Below are 20,671 nucleotides of genomic sequence, written 5' to 3'. Positions count from 1 at the left end.
ACACAGGTACACACAGGCACAAATTAAAATAGGTTACATTATATGTTGGGTGTGTATGGGGATCTGCAGGAACACTGTTCACCACCATATTGAATAGAAATACACATGAACCTGTTTGGAGACTTTGGGCTCCTCCTCGATGTATTTCTGCTCTGCGGGGACGATAGACTTCATCGCTGCTTTCACCTGAAGACATCAAAGAACATCTTTCAATTTCAACACAATTTCTCTAAACATTTTTAGATATTTTCCATTACATTTCTCATTTATTTAATACGTTTTGGGGAATTTCTGTCTGACTTTTATTTATCAAATATATTCACTCCGGCTGTTTGTGCTCATTATACCTACTTTGTGTACTGGTGACCGGCTTAATCTGCTGCATACATCATATCCTATGAGGTCATTAGATGTTATTATTCCTTCCTTTTTTATATAATATTTCAGATGTTTTTTTTGCATGTTCTTTCCAAAAGTTTTCTCATATATGTGAAATATCTTTGATCATTTTCTAACATTTTCAGTTATTTTTTCTGAAATGTTTACATTTATTTTGAATACATTTTTGGGAAAGTTTTCAAACCTCCTATACTACTTAATACTATATATTTGAGATCTTTTCCAGGTATTTGAGCAGACTTTATTCACAGGAAAGGAAAGTATGATACTCACGATGTTGTAGATGACGTCTATCTCCAGGAAAATGACTCCTTTAGTCGGACCCGTTAACTCTTTATTTTTTAACACGTAGCTCTTCTGCTCACCGTTACGGATCTGAAAGACGCATTTACAGGTTCATTTATTCACTTTAGAGATCTGTTCAGATTTGTTTTTCAGTTTCATTTACTCACATGTAATAAAGGGATGGAGACTTTTCCCAGGAAGTCAGCGCTCCGGTCTCGGTCTTCATCAAACACCGTCACCTCCAACACCGAGTGGATGTCTTTAATGTTACTGAGGAAACAGAAGGAGAGAAATATCAGATAATGGGAAGAAAATACAAAATAAAACCTCAGAATAATACAAATAATAAATATAATTATAATATTGTGTATTTGAACAAAAGAAATAAGAGGAACACATTTGACATTGTACTTCAATATATGATAACAACAACAACAACAACAATAATAATAATGCATTTTATTTATAGAACACTTTTCTAGAAACTCAGACATTTTACTGATTTAAAAAAGAATTCAAACACAATTAAAACAACCTAAAATATGTAAAGCATTAACTACAGATTAAAACCAGTATATGTAGGGTCACTACTTAAATACAGAATTAGATTTGAATTGTGTGCCGAGTTCATCCTGTATTATTTAAGGCATTGTGTCCTGAACATATGTTTTGATCTTGATCATATGTCAAGCCTTTTTAGAAATAAGAGGGACCTTTAATATCACAAATTCTACCTGAACTTGTATTCCACCTGTTTAAACCTTGGGAATAGCCATTAAGGTTTCACTTGAAAATAACTTTTACTCTCCCTCCACAAAAGTAAAAAAGGAGATCAATATTGGAAAAGTGTCAAAGGTCACCCACAAGGTGAAGGCTTTGTTCCACTCCGGGTTCAGGTTCTTGTAGACGGTGTGAGTCTGCAGCCGGTCGTTGGTCAGCTCCAGCACACAGAACGGGTCGCTCTTACCTGAACACACACACACACATTCACATCAAACAGGTACACGGATCATAGCAGGTGTGTGAGGACAGGACAGAGTGATGAAGTCCAGGGTGTGTAAAGGACTGATTACCTGTGACGTCTGCAGCCATGAGTCCTTCGGCTCTCATCACCTTCACCTGGACGATGCCGACGTCTCTGAAGTTGGAGAAGGACTTCAGCGCCCCCTGCAGACACACACAGGAAGTGACTCAGTGTTTCCTCTCAAACTAAAAACACATTTAACATGTTATCTCAGTCGCTCACGTAGCGTTTGAGGATCTCCCTCCTCTCCTGCGGGTCGTCCAGCGGCGTCACTGAGAGGTCGGCGATGGAGACGTGAGCCGAGGCCGTCAGCGTGACCAGGAGCACCACGAAGCCCCGGGACTCCTCCAGAGGGAGGTCCAGGTGGTGGGTCTGCTCCTTAGACAGAGTGGAGAGGTCTAGCTGACAGCTAACACACACACACACACACACACACACACACACACACACACACACACACACACACACACACACACACACACACACACACACACACACACACACACACACACACACACACACACACTTCGTTAAGTCGTTAATTACTGAGTGAGTTTCTACAGGTCTCAGTTGTTTTAAAGCCTTTTTTAGGGGTTTTTCTTTTATCACACATTTGTTTCTGTTGAGGATCAATTTGCAAACGAAGCAATATAAAAGTTTATTAGCTCTCATTTTTATCAAATATAATTCCAGATTAAGACAAAGAAAGGTGCAGATGAACACAGATCTCGACAGAAAGAGGACTGACCGTCCGATGAAGTCGTCCCTCCTCCCGGTGTCTCGGTCCCACACCGTGATCTCTAAAACTCCTCCAGTCTCCTCGAACAGGTGGAGGTCAAACTGCTCCCTCCACTGAGGACTCAGAGTCTTAGGCACCGTCTAACACACACACACACACACACACACACACACACACACACACACACACACACACACACACACACACACACACAGTTTTATTTTTCAGGAGCAGAGGATGAGCCTATTTAACAGAAAATGAACATTGACTATCATAACTTCTCCCTTAGTGGAATAAAGCAGTACTTCCTGCAGTACCTTGCTCCGGTACTTCTGGTGTCCGAGTCTGAACTTGACGTAGGGGTCTGACAGGCCGTTGGGGTCCATGGGGGTCAGACTGCGGCCCTCAATCAGAGCGATGCTGACGATCCCCCGCCACAGCTGAGACTTCCTGTGCAGCTCCGAGAGACGCAGGGACTGCTGCTGCTCACACACACACACACACACACACACACACACACACACACACACACACACACACACACACACACACACACACACACACACACACACACACACACAATAATTAGCCCGATACATAGATGCTAACCTGACAATATACACACTGCCTGGCCAGAAAAAAGGTCCCCCTCTAACACTCGTTGGACCGCCTTCAGCTTTGATCACGGCACGCATTCTCTGTGGCATCGTTTCCACGAGCTTGTATTGATGACGGGAGATTCAGACCACTGCGCAAAGTCTTCTCCAGCACATCCAAAAGGTTCTCCATCAGGTTCAGGTCTGGACTCTGTGGGGGCCAATCCATGTGTGAAATGATGTCTCATGCTCCCTGAACCACTCTCTCACAATTTGAGCCCGATGGATCCTGGCATTGTCCTCCACAGGGAAGAAGTATTCCATAGATGGAATAACCTGGTCCTTCAGTATATTCAGGGGTCAGCTGACCTCACTCTTTGGGCACATTGCTCAACCTAGACCAGACCAACTGCAGCTACCCCAGATCATAGCACTGCCCCCATAGGTTGGGGACCTTTCTTTTGGCCGGGCAGTGTATGTTAGCCTGATAAGTTGATGCAAGCCTCATAATAAAACAGTAGCCTGATAGCAACATGTTAGCCTGATGGCAACATGTTAGCCTGATAGCAACATGTTAGCTTGATGGCAACATGTTAGCCTGATAGCAACATGTTAGCTTGATAGCAACACGTTAGCCTGATAGCAACATGTTAGCTTGATGGCAACATGTTAGCTTGATAGCAACATGTTAGCTTGATGGCAACATGTTAGCTTGATAGCAACATGTTAGCCTGATAGCAACATGTTAGCTTGATGGCAACATGTTAGCTTGATAGCAACATGTTAGCTTGATAGCAACATGTTAGCCTGATAGCAACATGTTAGCTTGATAGCAACATGTTAGCTTGATAGCAACATGTCAGCCTAAAAACGTCCTGTTTTCCTACATTGAAACAGTTTGAAGCGCCACAGAGTGAATGTAAATAACACTGAAATGAGCAACAAAACACAGTGATGAATAACAGAGAGGGGATCCGTGAGGAGGAGCAGCTAATGAAGCTAATGATGAAGCTAATGATGATGATGATGAAGAGTTACCTTAGTAGATCTTTTCCAGGACCTCCTGAGCAGCATGGTCTGAATATATATCAAAATGCATTATTTCCACGGCACTGAGGGGAGACTGGTTTTAACTGGAGTGCTGAAAACTAGGACTACGATTAGGAAAAAATCACGAATTGGGATTGTGATTTTCCTACAGAGAATCTGTTCCAGAGTAGGATGTTTCATTAAGGTCCTAAAGTTTCACAGGAAATAATAATCATACATACATGTGTGCACCACTAGGGGGGGCTACAGGACATTCTGTCTGCTGACTACGAGCAGCTGAAACTGAAGGGGGGGAATAGAAGTGAAGGATGTGCTGAATATTTATTATGGTGGCCTCATTAGCTTTAATGAGCTCTCTGTCTGTTGTTGTTGTTGTTGTTGTTGTTGTTGTTGTTGTTGTTGTTGTTTATTATTCTCTCTCTCTGTTATTGTGGTTGATCTCTCTCTGCAGCACAGACTGTCACTGACTGATGATTCATTTATACGCTGAATAACACATGCACCAGACAGGCTGTGTGTCCACACTTGGAAAACATCTTCTGATGAAACCAGCAGAAACTGGAGTTCATTTTCAAAATAAGAGCATAACATAAGCAGGAACACTGAGACTAAAGAATGGAAGCAAAGAAAGGTAAACAGTTTTAATTGAAATGAGGTTACATCATTGGTAGATAAAATGTATTTTATTTTGTTGATATTAATTAATTCATGCAAATATTAGATATTTTGGCCACTTTTGAGGCATTCAAATCTGTTCTTCTTTGATTAATACTACCTCACATTATCATAATGTATTCATTGTTGTTCTCTACAAACTCCTAAGGCCAAAATCTCATTATTTTAACACTAAATGCTCCACTAATGTATGAATGATGCATTCACAGTGGCTTTAAAATACAGTTTCAACCCATGTCTTTACTCCCTTTTTAAATCAGTGCCATTTCAATATATATTTCAGAAGCGGAACTACAAGGAAACGTACAACTACAAAACTAACTAACATTAATATTACATTGTATGGAGAGCATCCTCACTATAGGGAAGGTGACGTCATCAGCAGGAAGTCAGCCATCTTTGGAGGATACCAGCGAACGCAACCTGTTTCATTTCTACGGCGAGCGAAGAAGCACGACTTTCTTTTTGCTTCGATGTAAATTTCCTGCAAAACACCTGACCGGTTAAAGCCGACAGATATTACTGACGTTGCAAACACGTTCTCCTCCAAAGACGGCTGCCCCGCCCTTGAATGCACCACAGTTCCAGTCCCTATCTGAGGTCAGAGGGGTCACTCGGGGTGAATCTCCAGGAGCCTAAACTCCACTACACTCACTTTGTTCACGTACGGCTTCCAGCGGTACGTCTGAACCTTTCTCAGCTGCAGGAACACAAACGCAACACACACTTAAAATAACTGAAGAAAGTGTGTGTGTGTGTGTGTGTGTGTGTGTGTGTGTGTGTGTGTGTGTGTGTGTGTGTGTGTGTGTGTGTGTGTGTGTGTGTGTGTGTGTGTGTGTGTGTGTGTGTGTGTGTGTGTGTGTGTGTGTGTGTGTGTGTGATGAGACAGATTGTCCCTTCTTATTTGTGATTTCGTAATCCAGCAGTGTTGGAGGGATTAGTGGATTAAGGGATTAGTGCAGCGATTCCTTAAAACAAAGTAATGTCCACCTGTGATCCTCCGAATGTGGTGACATGTTGCAGTTAAATCAAACTCATATTTCACTGACTGAGATATTTAAAAGTAAAATGTTTCACAAGGAAAAAACTAAAATGACAGGTGAATTTGACTCAAATAATAGTTTGTAAATGTTGCATTTTAAAGATAATTTCTCCGGTATTTTAAAGATTTTTATCTCATACTTTTTGATATTTTTCAGTCAATTCTTTGGTTTATTTCTGCATTTTAATGCTGGAGATATTTTACCTCCTTTATTTTTTAAAAAATATTTTCTGTTGGCTAGTTTAATTTATTTCTTCTGCTTTTCCATCATAATTACTTTCTAATCCCTGAAGTTTATCTCGGATTTCAAGGCTTAAGCCAACAATGAACTATGAGGGCATTGTATTTAAAAAATAATCAGTGTTTCTAATTTAAACATTTTAATTTGACAAGAAAACCAAATGCAGAATTTATGAGAAAAATGCGGATTTAGTTTTGAAAATAACTTGAATAAATATCTGAGATTGAAAAGATAAGATCATTAATTTCTCAGGAACTAAATGCTTTTATATTACATGTGCTGTATCAATAAACCATGGAAGAGGATTAGGGTCACATGTGCAACCTCTTTTGAGCTCCGTCCAAAAGTTGTGGTTTTTTTGGTTCGGAGAAAAGTCAGAAATCACAGTTTTTGAGAAATTCTCAGAAAACTGACTTTGATCTCAGAAACTCTGACTTTGATCTGAGAAACTCTGACTTTGATCTCAGAAACTGACTTTGATCTCAGAATTAAAAAATAAATCACTTTTTGAAAGATCTACATTTTTCTTCCATGTACTGTAACTCATAACTAGTCATTTCTAAACATAGTCCCTCGACATTAACCTAAATAAAGTAACCAAAGTGAGAGTAATGATCAGTGTACGTACGGTGGAGTCCCTCCTCTCCTCCAGAGGACTGTCTTTGGGGGTCAGGGTGACCGACAGCTCCAGAGAACCCAGATCCTGGTCCAGGTGCTGAGGGTCCTTCAGAACCAGAGTCACAGGAATGGACCTGAAACACAGAGAGGACCGCTGTGAAGATCAGCTCGACTCTCTGACGCAGAAATCAGGAAATCGTTTATAAATCAGTCAAAGAGAGATTCAAAATATTCAGTTTCCTATTGTGAACATTTCCAAACTAGGACAGAAAACAACGGTATGCTGATCCAACTTAGTGAGAGAGTGAGTGAGAGAGAGAGAGAGACAGAGAGAGAGAGAGTGAGAGAGAGAGAGTGAGAGAGAGAGAGAGAGAGAGTGAGTGAGTGAGTGAGTGAGAGAGTGAGTGAGAGAGAGAGTGTGAGTGAGTGAGTGAGAGAGAGTGTGAGTGAGTGAGTGAGAGAGAGTGTGAGTGAGTGAGTGAGAGAGAGTGTGAGAGAGAGAGTGTGAGTGAGTGAGTGAGAGAGAGTGTGAGTGAGTGAGTGAGAGAGAGTGTGAGTGAGTGAGTGAGTGAGTGAGAGAGAGAGAGTGAGTGAGTGAGTGAGTGAGAGAGAGTGTGAGTGAGTGAGTGAGAGAGAGTGTGAGTGAGTGAGTGAGAGAGAGTGTGAGTGAGTGAGTGAGTGAGTGAGTGAGTGAGTGAGTGAGTGAGTGAGAGAGAGGAGTGAGTGAGTGAGTGAGTGAGTGAGTGAGTGAGTGAGTGAGTGAGTGAGCTAGTGAGTGAGTTAGTGAGGTGAGTTAGTTAGTGAGTGAGTGGGTGAGTGAGTGAGTGAGTGAGTGAGTGGAAGAGTGAGTTAGTGAGTGAGTGAGTGAGTGAGTGAGTGAGTTAGTGTGTGAGTGAGTGAGTGAGTGAGTGAGTGAGTGAGTGAGTGAGTGAGTGAGTTAGTGAGTGAGTGAGTGAGTGAGTGAGTGAGAGTGTGAGTGAGAGTGTGAGTGAGTGAGTGAGTGAGTGAGTGAGTGAGTGAGAGTGTGAGTGAGTGAGTGAGTGAGTGTGTGAGTGAGTGTGTGAGTGAGTGAGTGAGTGAGTGAGTGAGTGAGTGAGTTGAATTTAGATAGTTGGTTGGTTAGTTGATAGGTTAATTGGTATGTAGGAAAGATAGTTGGTTGTTAGTGGGTTAGTAAATTGGTTTGTAGGTTAATTAGTTAGTAAAACACGATCATTTGGACTGATAAAGGAGATTGAAATGATTAAAAGAGATTTGAAATAGAATGTATTTTTGTTATTGTAAACCTCCCATGCAAAGACAAGAACGATAAGCTGATCCAACTTGGTTAGTTAGTTAGTTGGTTACTTAGTTAGTTGGTCAGTTGTTGTCTGTACATAAAGTAAGCCATTGAGTAAACACCAGGATCTCTTTCTGTGTTTACGTCTGAACTCCTGCAGGAGCTCGGTCCTGTTGATTGTAAACTGTTGCTCCACAAATTGTAATAAGAGCCGGGAGAAACAGGAGGAGTGTAGCCTGAGGGCCGGAGACTCAAGCTCCACTCAGCGAGTAATCAGTACCTCAAACACACCATGAGACACTGCCTCAGAGACACTGCCTCAGAGACACTATGAGACACAGCCTCAGAGACACTGCCTCAAAGACACCATGAGACACTGCCTCAGAGACACTGCCTCAAAGACACCATGAGACACAGCCTCAGAGACACAGCCTCAAAGACACCATGAGACACAGCCTCAGAGACACTGCCTCAAAGACACCATGAGACACAGCCTCAGAGACACCATGACACACAGCCTCAGACACACAGCCTCAAAGACACCATGAGACACAGCCTCAGAGACACTGCCTCAAAGACACCATGAGACACAGCCTCAGAGACACAGCCTCAGAGACACCATGAGACACTGCCTCGGAGACACAGCCTCAGAGACACCATGAGACACAGCCTCAGGGACACCATGAGACACTGCCTCAGAGACACAGCCTCAGAGACACTATGAGACACAGCCTCAGAGACACAGCCTCAGAGACACTATGAGACACTGCCTCAGAGACACAGCCTCAGAGACACCATGAGACACTGCCTCAGAGACACAGCCTCAGAGACACCATGAGACACAGCCTCAGAGACACCATGAGACACAGCCTCAGAGACACTATGAGACACTGCCTCGGAGACACAGCCTCAGAGACACCATGAGACACAGCCTCAGAGACACTATGAGACACTGCCTCGGAGACACAGCCTCAGAGACACTATGAGACACAGCCTCAGAGACACAGCCTCAGAGACACTATGAGACACAGCCTCAGAGACACAGCCTCAAAGACACCATGAGACACAGCCTCAAACACACCATGAGACACTGCCTCAGAGACACAGCCTCAGAGACACCATGAGACACAGCCTCAGAGACACAGCCTCAGAGACACCATGAGACACTGCCTCAGAGACACAGCCTCAGAGACACCATGAGACACAGCCTCAGAGACACCATGAGACACAGCCTCAGAGACACTATGAGACACTGCCTCAGAGACACAGTCTCAGAGACACCATGAGAAATAGCCTCAGAGACACCATGAGACACAGCCTCGGAGACACCATGACACACAGCCTCAGAGACACAGTCTCAGAGACACCATGACACACAGCCTCAGAGACACAGTCTCAGAGACACCATGAGAAACAGCCTCAGAGACACCATGAGACACAGCCTCAGAGACACAGCCTCAGAGACACCATGAGACACAGCCTCAGAGACACCATGAGACACAGCCTCGGAGACACCATGACACACAGCCTCAGAGACACAGTCTCAGAGACACCATGAGAAACAGCCTCAGAGACACCATGAGACACAGCCTCGGAGACACAGCCTCAGAGACACCATGAGACACAGCCTCAGAGACACCATGAGACACAGCCTCAGAGACACAGCCTCAGAGACACCATGAGACACAGCCTCAGAGACACCATGAGACACAGCCTCAGAGACACAGCCTCAAAGACACCATGAGACACAGCCTCAGAGACACCATGAGACACAGCCTCAGAGACACCATGAGACACAGCCTCAGAGACACCATGAGACACAGCCTCAGAGACACCTGTAGAGTTAGAAATAAGGCAGCATACGGAGGTCACACTGAGGATTGTTTTGATATAATGCATGTACAATGATCAATACCCAGAGAGGCTTTGGCAGGGAGACTAAAGAAGAGGCTCGGTGTAAAATCAATGAAGCTGGACAATACATCATGTTCAGGGTTTAAATGTGTCTCAGAAGATGTCAGTCTGTCCTGCAGCTGATTAATCCCCATCCATCCATTTCTGTCTGTTAAGAAAGGCCATAATAAGATAACAGCTCCTGAGTAATTATATCCATTACCTTTGTTGTGCTTTCATTCAGGTCCTTTCACAATAAAAGCCCTCGACATAAACGCTGCCTTAATGCCTTTCAAGGAGCATTTTGCTAAGCGGTACCTGTGGTACAGATGTATTGTTTTGCATCCTGCAGCAGCAGAGTAACGGAACAGGAAAGAGTAGTTTGGTTTGTTTCTGTAGTAGAGGAACCCAGATGTTTTTACCTCTGCTGCTCCAGAGACTCCAGGTAAAGGTAAGCAGAACCCATAAAGTCGTCCTGGAGGCCGAAGTCGTAGTCGAACACCTGCAGAGGACACACACACACACACACACACACACACACACACACACACACACACACACACACACACACACACACACACACACACACACACACACACACACACCTCCAATCACTGCTGTGTTCATCAATAATGCACGGGGGAAATCTCTGGGATATTTACTTTCATATTCAAAGTGTCAGGGGAAGGATGAAGTGCTCCTTAAAGTGCTGAGGAAGAAAAAGGGATTTTAAAAAGCCTCTGTGATCAGCTGGAAGATGCATCGTCACAGAGGGGATATATGACATATGATGCAATGCTGCAGAACATTATTTAAAAAACGTGCAATATTTAAAATAAATACCCTTTTTAATTTAAAATATTTCTGAACAATTAAAAAAACAGTTAAATAATTCAGAGAGTTATATTAAAAATAAGTTATAAATGTGTGTTACAGTTCTGTAAACTTCACTCAAAAGTGTGTGAGAAATAAATGGAGAATGTTCAGAAAATCTGTGAAAATTTAAGATAATTTACGTAGAAAAAGTCCCAAAAACAAACTTCAGATTAAACAACCTAATTCTGAATAAATTGTGAAAATACCCAAATAAATATGTGAAAAGTTTGAAGATCACCTGAAAGTATAAAAAAATAAAATAATTAAAAGCAATTAGACGTCATCTTTAAAAAAAGGTGAACATTTCAGTGGATTTTGGAAAATATCCAAATGTATGTGGAAAAGGTCCGATATATTTACCTTGACATACAGAGGGTCACTCAGACAGTCCAGTATTAGCGTGGTCTTCTCGTCCCACACCGGGTTCAGGTTTTTGTGGATGGTTTTGCTTCGAAACACCTCTTTCCCAGCGAGCTTGAACTTCACATATGGGTCGCTGCTGCCTGTAAACACAAACACGAGTTAGCAGACACTCATAAAAACAACCACAGAAGAAGAAACACAAAGTCACTCCTCCCACCTCCTCGGTCTCTGACGGCCAGATTGTTCCCTCTCTTCAGCTCGATCTCCATCTTGTACATGCCGGAGCTGGGGAGGGACCGCTCAGACGAGACCCCCGAGGACGGAGCACCGAAACCCTGCCGGGAGAAAAACTCATGCATTCATTACATAATCATCACTCAATCACTGTGCACGCTAAACATAAACTCACACACACACACACACACACACACACACACACACACACACACACACACACACACACACACACACACACACACACACACACACACACACACACACACACACACACACACACAAACAACATCTGGACTATATTTATTCACTGATTTGCCTACATGCTAACGTTGCTAGTTTCACAAATCTGTGCAGAATTCATCTCTCAGAGGAAAACCCTGAAGAAGTGAATGGGTAGAAAGACTGAAAATAATCCGCTTGACAAACTTAAGTGCATATCATAAATAATAATCAAATGGAGAGAATCACTACAATTGTTATGCTATTTGTTCAAATCTCACATGTAGAGCAATCTGTGTGTAGTTTGTGGGGTCATTACTTTCCTTATACACAACTATAAGACCACTAAGACTTTTCAAATACCAGAAAGAGATGCAAAACAACCACGAAGATACACAACTGACAATAAAGAGCCATAAAATGACCATAAAGCAATAAAAAAAGGACTGAAAATGGCAAATGTAAGTGGCAATACACTGCATTTGTGCTATAATTGATCTTAATGTAGTAAATGTTGATGATAATGCAGAATAACGACACAGACAGCATTACGATTTGTACTCTAAAGCCTCGCTTCACTATACAGTCCTGTCCTCCAAGATCTCCCTTTCACAATAAAAGCCCCAGACATAAACAGTGCATCAATGCTTATCAAAGAGCCTTTGGATGAGGAAACTCAACAGAATATCCTACAGCTGCTTCAGTATCAAACAGAACGGTAGAGAAACACTACAACTGAAAAAAAGAGCTTTACTTTGAATTGTGGTCCACCAGATCACAATCTCCCTTTTCACAATAAAAGCCCCAAACATCATCACTATCAAATAGAGAAAATTCACCAAAGTGAAACTGAATTAGATAGTGAAGCTCCAGCGCACAATCAACTAAACTCACCGGCATCTCTAGGAAAGATTAAAGCCCGCATGAAAGTCGTCACTGAAGCGCAGCCTCCATTTCCTCAGAGTTTCTGCACACCACTCACACTCGCTGAAGTGGAACTCAGATCGGTAATAGTCCCGGGGGTTGGACTGCTTAAAGGAAATTACACGAGGCGCTTCCTCCCCGTCCGATCAGAGTGTTGTGAGACGATATGTTTTCCCTTCTTGCACAACTCTGACTTCTACAGCAGCATACACACACACACACACACACACACACACACACACACACACACACACACACACACACACACACACACACACACACACACACACACACACACACACACACACACACACAGAGGCAGCATGATTCTGTGCAACAGGCTGAACGGGATGCTTTTGCACAATCCTGCAGACGATTGAAATAACTGTCGATGCATCTCGTTGGAAGAACTAGACAGAGACACAAAATTGATCAGAAAGAAACGGAAAACCACCACAAAGGGACACCCAGGTACAGCATGTCATAGATAACAACCAAGGAGTCTTCACTGCAGCGGCCTGGGTTCAAATCTGACTTTTGGCCATTTGAACTCCTCTACCCCTTCCAGTCTATCCAGTAGAGGCAACAATGAGACAGAAAACCAGTGAAATGCAAAAGCTATTATTAAAGAGTAACAGATCAAGGTAGGGATTCAGAACGACTAGAAAGTGATGAAAAACAACACAAAGAGATGCATAAACGACCAGAAATAGAGTCCACAGCTTCAAGAGACTTCAAATGAATGCAAGAAGTAAAGAAGTAACTACAAAAAGTCCAAAAACACACAGGACATGAGGGTAAAGCGACAACAAGAGGACACCAACATTACTGTAGAGTCAAACACGATTCAGATTTCAGTCTATGAGACGTGACTCTCATGCATCTCCTCCAGTGTAAGCAACAGAGCGTATTCATCTTTAATATTACATCACTTTCAGTCAAGCAACAGGAGGCTCTGGGGACGCTGCTTCCTGCAGACACACTTACACACACACACACACAGAGAAGCTGCTGTCAATACTTCTGTAATGTGATGCATGCAGGCTGCACAATGCACAGAACCACACTGCAGATATCCACCATTTGTGATCTGATGAATAATTGCTGCAGATTAAACTAGACAACAGTTCATACATGAGGTACAATGAGCTCTACCAGAAACAGGAGTAAAATGCAAAAATAATTGGGAATAATTTCGGAAAATATGAGAATAAGTCTGAAAATACATGATAAATGTTTGAAGAATTAATAAGAAAACTAATATGAAAAATATGAAATAAACAGAAATGATGTGAAAAATATGAGAAACTTAATTGGAAAATTGCATTAAAAAGATGTTAAATATATCAAAGATGTTCACGTTTGTTTCATGAGGCTGAAAACACTCACACCATGTGCCAGGTTGTACACTTTGTTTTTCAAAGCAGCGTGAATTCCACTGTTGGGCAGGAACCGGATAATAAACTGAAAGAGAGCTTCCTCTGTATCATGAGGACAGTGTGTGTGTGTGTGTGTGTGTGTGTGTGTGTGTGTGTGTGTGTGTGTGTGTGTGTGTGTGTGTGTGTGTGTGTGTGTGTGTGTGTGTGTGTGTGTGTGTGTGTGTGTGTGTGTGTGTGTGTGTGTTGTGTTGCAGAAAGGTTATTCTACAGTGTGATGTGAAACACACACACACAGTATGTAGTGTCTCTACTTTAAAGAGTCCTCTCCTGCTGATGTTCAGGTGTATATCAGTATGTAGAGTCTCTACTTTAAAGAGTCCTCTCCTGCTGATGTTCAGGTGTATATCAGTATGTAGAGTCTCTACTTTAAAGAGTCCTCTCCTGCTGATGTTCAGGTGTATATCAGTATGTAGAGTCTCTACTTTAAAGAGTCCTCTCCTGCTGATGTTCAGGTGTATATCAGTATGTAGTGTCTCTACTTTAAAGAGTCCTCTCCTGCTGATGTTCAGGTGTATATCAGTATGTAGTGTCTCTACTTTAAAGAGTCCTCTCCTGCTGATGTTCAGGTGTATATCAGTATGTAGAGTCTCTACTTTAAAGAGTCCTCTCCTGCTGATGTTCAGGTGTATATCAGTATGTAGTGTCTCTACTTTAAAGAGTCTCTCCTGCTGATGTTCAGGTGTATATCAGTATGTAGTGTCTCTACTTTAAAGAGTCCTCTCCTGCTGATGTTCAGGTGTATATCAGTATGTAGAGTCTCTACTTTAAAGAGTCCTCTCCTGCTGATGTTCAGGTGTATATCAGTATGTAGTGTCTCTACTTTAAAGAGTCCTCTCCTGCTGATGTTCAGGTGTGTATCAGTATGTAGTGTCTCTACTTTAAAGAGTCCTCTCCTGCTGATGTTCAGGTGTATATCAGTATGTAGTGTCTCTACTTTAAAGAGTCCTCTCCTGCTGATGTTCAGGTGTATATCAGTATGTAGAGTCTCTACTTTAAAGAGTCCTCTCCTGCTGATGTTCACTGCACTCTTTTTCTTCACTGGTTTGTTTTGATAAGGAAATAGGTGGCATTGATTTCTCATTAAAGGGCCCCAGTTTTGAGTTATTACTGAGGCTGTATTGACCCGATTTGTTGGCAGGGAGAATGATGAGTTAGGCCTCCTCCCTGCAGAGGGTTTGTGCTTCATCACGGCTCACAGACAAACAGTCAGCCTCAGGTTTCACCAGGAGAACGACTCGGGTAAGAAGCTGCTTACAGAGGATTAGCTGTGTTGTGTCAGTAAATCAGGAAGAAGAGCACCGACTGAGAATAGCATCAGGTCACACACAATCCCATCAGTCGCCATGATAAACGCCTATTTTAGGACAGACACACACACACACACACACACACACACACACACACACACACACACACACACACACACACACACACACACACACACACACACATCTGTGGACGCGGCGGTGGATTTAGACTTTTATCTGGAAGCAGTATTCGGTTCATGACAATGATATATTTTTTATTATGGTGTAGTCAGAGGACTCTTTAAAGTAGAGACTCTACATACTGATATACACCTGAACATCAGCAGGAGAGGACTCTTTAAAGTAGAGACTCTACATACTGATATACACCTGAACATCAGCAGGAGAGGACTCTTTAAAGTAGAGACACTACATACTGATATACACCTGAACATCAGCAGGAGAGGACTCTTTAAAGTAGAGACTCTACATACTGATATACACCTGAACATCAGCAGGAGAGGACTCTTTAAAGTAGAGACTCTACATACTGATATACACCTGAACATCAGCAGGAGAGGACTCTTTAAAGTAGAGACTCTACATACTGATATACACCTGAACATCAGCAGGAGAGGACTCTTTAAAGTAGAGACTCTACATACTGATATACACCTGAACATCAGCAGGAGAGGACTCTTTAAAGTAGAGACTCTACATACTGATATACACCTGAACATCACTAGGAGAGGACTCTTTAAAGTAGAGACACTACATACTGATATACACCTGAACATCAGCAGGAGAGGACTCTTTAAAGTAGAGACACTACATACTGATATACACCTGAACATCAGCAGGAGAGGACTCTTTAAAGTAGAGACTCTACATACTGATATACACCTGAACATCAGCAGGAGAGGACTCTTTAAAGTAGAGACTCTACATACTGATATACACCTGAACATCAGCAGGAGAGGACTCTTTAAAGTAGAGACTCTACATACTGATATACACCTGAACATCAGCAGGAGAGGACTCTTTAAAGTAGAGACTCTACATACTGATATACACCTGAACATCAGCAGGAGAGGACTCTTTAAAGTAGAGACTCTACATACTGATATACACCTGAACATCAGCAGGAGAGGACTCTTTAAAGTAGAGACTCTACATACTGATATACACCTGAACATCAGCAGGAGAGGACTCTTTAAAGTAGAGACTCTACATACTGATATACACCTGAACATCAGCAGGAGAGGACTCTTTAAAGTAGAGACTCTACATACTGATATACACCTGAACATCAGCAGGAGAGGACTCTTTAAAGTAGAGACTCTACATACTGATATACACCTGAACATCAGCAGGAGAGGACTCTTTAAAGTAGAGACACTACATACTGATATACACCTGAACATCAGCAGGAGAGGACTCTTTAAAGTAGAGACTCTACATACTGATACTTCATGTTTGATTTGGAGGTAAAGAAAGAGAGAAACTCGCAGCAGCTCTGAAGATCAGAGACGCCGGAGTGAAGTAGAATCGATAAAGCACTAAAGAGAGTGATCATAAATCCCCTCATGTTCAGAGGTCCTCTCTAACATGGTGTAATCCTCCAGGGTCCCTCAACATCAACACTGCTGCCAACACACAGCGCTGCGATCAATCCCATAATGAACGCTCTCTGCTGCAGGAAACACATTTCATCACAGCGTCTGCAGACACATGACTCTTCACCTTTTTTACAAATATATGTGTAGTGTAGATTATCAGCTTATATTTACTGAAATAATTTACACTGTTTTATTTAAATATCTGTATTTTAATTCTGTTTTATTTTACTGCACGTTTGATTTACGTTCTTATCTTTTTATAATTACTTATTATTTTATTCAAGACATTTTTCTTTAATCTTTATAAAAAATATACACAAATAAATAAATATCTATAAATAAATAGAAACATTCCTATTATATTTTTATTGCACATGTTTACTTTCCTATGCTATAGAAATATTTGTATTAAATGTGATTTATTTCATCCCTTGTTGCACATTTTAATTTAACTTCAAGATGTGTATCTTATTATTTACTTCATTTTACCAAATTATTTTAAATGCTCATTTTTATTTATAATACTTGAATCATATTTGATCTTTTATTGCATGTTGTATTTTAACTTCTTATGTTCAGAGAAATATTTAAATGTATCTCTACCAACCCATTTTTACTTTCACTACGTTTTGTCAGCGGCCTGTAAATTAGCCTTCATGCTAACGCTGGCATCTGGTGTGTTATGCATATCCCACTAAGAGAGCAACACTGCACACACACCCCGCCTGCAGCAGCTGCAACATCACACACTGATTCTCACGAGAGGAGAAGCTTCATTAGGGTTACAAAAAACAGGAAGTGAGATGCTGCTAATCGCTCTCACTTCCTGTTTGTGAAAACCCAACAGCATCCAGCCCCGTGCAGAAGGAAGCCACATGTTGTCAATAACAGTGAGGTTTGTTGTATTTGGTTAATGCCCACACTGATGCCTTCCAGTGATGTTCATATGTTTGTTATTGACATCAAAAACCACTTCTTGTTTTTCAGTAAGCTAATGCTAACCAGCCTTTGTGCTCCCTGCTAGCATGCTAACCAAACTTAAACTGCTACCTTTGACTTCACTATAAGTTCATAACGTTATCAGCTGGCCAAATTGATCAACGATTAATTCCTCTTAATATCCTAAATAAACTTCACATATGTTTTCAGTCGTTAGAGCCTTGAGACAACCAGTGAAATAGTTATTCCTGTAGTAGCTAGCTATTTAATAGGAGATTAACATGGGAGTTTACAATAATTTTGCTAGAATACCATTGGGTTGATTTACTTACTTTATTTACATTTTAACGGTTAACATCCCGGCGCAGATCAGCCACATGAAGAAAACAGCCACTTTAGTGTCAATTAATCCTTTTCTAAACCTATTCTGCTGTTTGTTGTTGTTGGTCTCCATGATAGCTGTAAATACCACTGGACCACCGTTAAAAACTGTACCGATAGCTTTGAGCTTTTTCTATGGGACACAGACAGTACACAGACACACACAGACACACCACGGGTGCGGGGATGGCGCTGTTGCCACTCACAGAATTGATTTCAGGAAAACAGCTCGTCTTAGTGACTGTATTTCTGTTTTCAAACCAGTGAAAACGGGATTATTGTAAGATTTTATTATTATTATTTTTTTTACTTTTTTTTGGTGAAGCAGTGCTTCACCTGTAGTCGTATAGAAACCGCCACTAAACCGCCTAGTAGGAACTGTGTGTAATGCTTTTAATATCTATTTCACCACAATTATCAGACTGTAAAATGATAGGATTTCAAAAGCATTTGAAAAATAACCAAGCTAATCATACAGTACTTATTCTTTCTCCAAGGGGCATTGCTGAAATTTCTTCATCCCGCTCTACCAAGTGTTGTCTCTGGTGCTACTGAAGGTAACGTTCTTTTCTACCTATTATTAGTGCCTTCTATCAACACACTTGATGTTATCAAAATGACTTTACATTTTTCTAATTCAAGTCATAGTTGTGTGTATTCATTCCACTTGCCCACAGAGTCTTCTGGACATTTCAAATATGTGGGACATTCACTAATGTTAATGAATAACTGAGTTGTTGAGATCAATGCATGCAAAATGTGCAATATAAATAAAAAGAATATTATTTATGTATTTATTTATTTTTGCACCAGGGCCATCAACATCGTCTTCGTCACATGTTTATGAGGAGGAGCAAGTGGAAGACAACATTGCGGCGTCCACACCACTTCCCAGCAGTGGTTCAACAGAAGGTGCATTAAGCCGCACAATTTCAACTTATCACCTATCATAGTGACCCAAAGTTATAGCAGCATGTGCTGTGAAAGTGTATTAAAATGACCATTTGCTATAAAGCGTTACACAAGTAGATCACCATACCTTAAGCATTTAGTTGTCGTACTTCACACATGAAACTGTGCCATGAATTAATTTGTAATTACATATTTTTCAGCAGTGCCATCAACTCCATCACGACTTGAGGAGGAGCAAGTGGAAGCATCCACACCACTTCCCAGCAGTGGTTCAACAGAAGGTGCATTAAGCCGCACAATTTCAACTTATCACCTAACACCCATGTGCTATGAAAGTGTATTAAAATGACCCTTTCTTTTTAAAGCATTATACAAGTAGATCACCATTCCCTAGTTGCTGTACTTACCACATGGCAATTGTGCTATAAATTAATTTGCAACTATATGTTTTCAACAGTGCCATCAACTCCATCTCCACTTCATGAGGAGGACAAAGAGGAAGATGACATTGACATGGCAGAGACCACCCCACCATCCAGAACTGGGGTACCTGTAGGTATTGCAAGCACCACATTAAGTGATGACCCAGGATGTTGGCCCAGTGTCCTAACAAGCAGTATGCGCTGTGAAATAGTCAAAAAAGGACCTGTGCAAATCATGGACATTGAATTCCCGCAAAACTTAGACAATCCTCCTCGAAGATTCACCAAGGACAGTTACAAAAGAACCATGAAAAATGGTGAGAATATACATCGATCGTGGCTGGTGTATTCCATCCACACAGATGGAGTGTTCTGTTTCCCTTGTACTGTTTTCGGGAAGCGTGAGCGTGACAATGCCTTAACGACCTGTGGCTACGGTGGATGGAAGAACCTTTCCTATCGCCTAAAAAAACACGAGTGCACAAAGGTGCACTGTGACAATGTGAAAAAGTGGCACGACCTTCAGAGGAGACTGCAAACCAGTACACTGATTGATCAAAGACAGATGGAGTTGATGCAACTTGAAGTTGAACACTGGAAAGGCGTGATTCGGAGAGTGATTGCCATAGTTTCCCATCTGGCAGAACGCAACCAGGCTTTGAGAGGAACTACCAGTACCGTGTATGATCGCCACAATGGGAATTTTCTGGCTCAAGTGGAACTCCTAGCACAGTTTGATCCGGTAATGAATGAACACATCAGACGAATACAATGCAAAGAGACAAAGGTGCATTACCTGAGTGGAGTCATTCAGAACGAAATCATTCAGCTGGTCGGAGACAAAATCCTACAGGAGATTGCAAGAAGAGTGCACAAAGCAAAATACTTCTCCGTGATCATGGATTGCACTCCTGACATCAGCCACAAGGAACAACTTTCTGTTGTTCTCAGGATTGTCAACTGTGAAACACCTGTTTCTATTGCTGAGCATTTTTTGGGATTTGTACATGTTGAAGACACAACTGGTAAAGGGCTCAGTGAAATCCTGCTTGACCAGTTGGAGAAGCACAACCTCAGCATTTCAGATTGCCGTGGGCAGTCATACGACAATGGCAGCAATATGATGGGCCACAAACAGGGTGTGCAGGCAAGAATTTTAGAGCTGAACAACAAGGCGCTATGCATCCCATGCAGCAGTCACACACTAAATCTGGTTGTGTCAGATGCTGCCAAGTCTTCAGTGTTGTCCATG

The 20,671-nt window shown here is 41.8% G+C and overlaps 1 protein-coding gene across 3 annotated transcripts in view; it reads right to left on the bottom strand.

Annotated features, from left to right (window-relative positions):
- mctp1b (multiple C2 domains, transmembrane 1b) overlaps nt 1–20,671 on the bottom strand; it is a 31,051-nt gene that overhangs the window by 3,775 nt on the left and 6,605 nt on the right. The window contains exons 2-15 of one of the 3 annotated variants that reach the window (XM_063889339.1): nt 11,298–11,415; nt 11,078–11,220; nt 10,264–10,343; nt 6,680–6,803; nt 5,424–5,468; nt 4,082–4,120; nt 2,765–2,929; nt 2,457–2,587; nt 1,931–2,117; nt 1,758–1,851; nt 1,549–1,651; nt 852–954; nt 673–774; nt 112–186 (exon numbers count right to left, since the gene is read on the bottom strand). In XM_063889339.1, the coding sequence (XP_063745409.1) occupies nt 112–186; nt 673–774; nt 852–954; nt 1,549–1,651; nt 1,758–1,851; nt 1,931–2,117; nt 2,457–2,587; nt 2,765–2,929; nt 4,082–4,120; nt 5,424–5,468; nt 6,680–6,803; nt 10,264–10,343; nt 11,078–11,220; nt 11,298–11,415 (1,509 nt within the window). The remainder of the gene's footprint in view (nt 1–111; nt 187–672; nt 775–851; nt 955–1,548; nt 1,652–1,757; nt 1,852–1,930; nt 2,118–2,456; nt 2,588–2,764; nt 2,930–4,081; nt 4,121–5,423; nt 5,469–6,679; nt 6,804–10,263; nt 10,344–11,077; nt 11,221–11,297; nt 11,416–20,671) is intronic. The other 2 variants (XM_063889342.1, XM_063889340.1) reach the window with 2 other exon arrangements.

Source organism: Eleginops maclovinus, chromosome 8 (assembly GCF_036324505.1).
Source record: "Eleginops maclovinus isolate JMC-PN-2008 ecotype Puerto Natales chromosome 8, JC_Emac_rtc_rv5, whole genome shotgun sequence".
Classification (NCBI taxonomy): Eukaryota; Metazoa; Chordata; class Actinopteri; order Perciformes; family Eleginopidae; genus Eleginops; species Eleginops maclovinus.
This window is presented reverse-complemented; position numbering and strand designations above follow the sequence as displayed.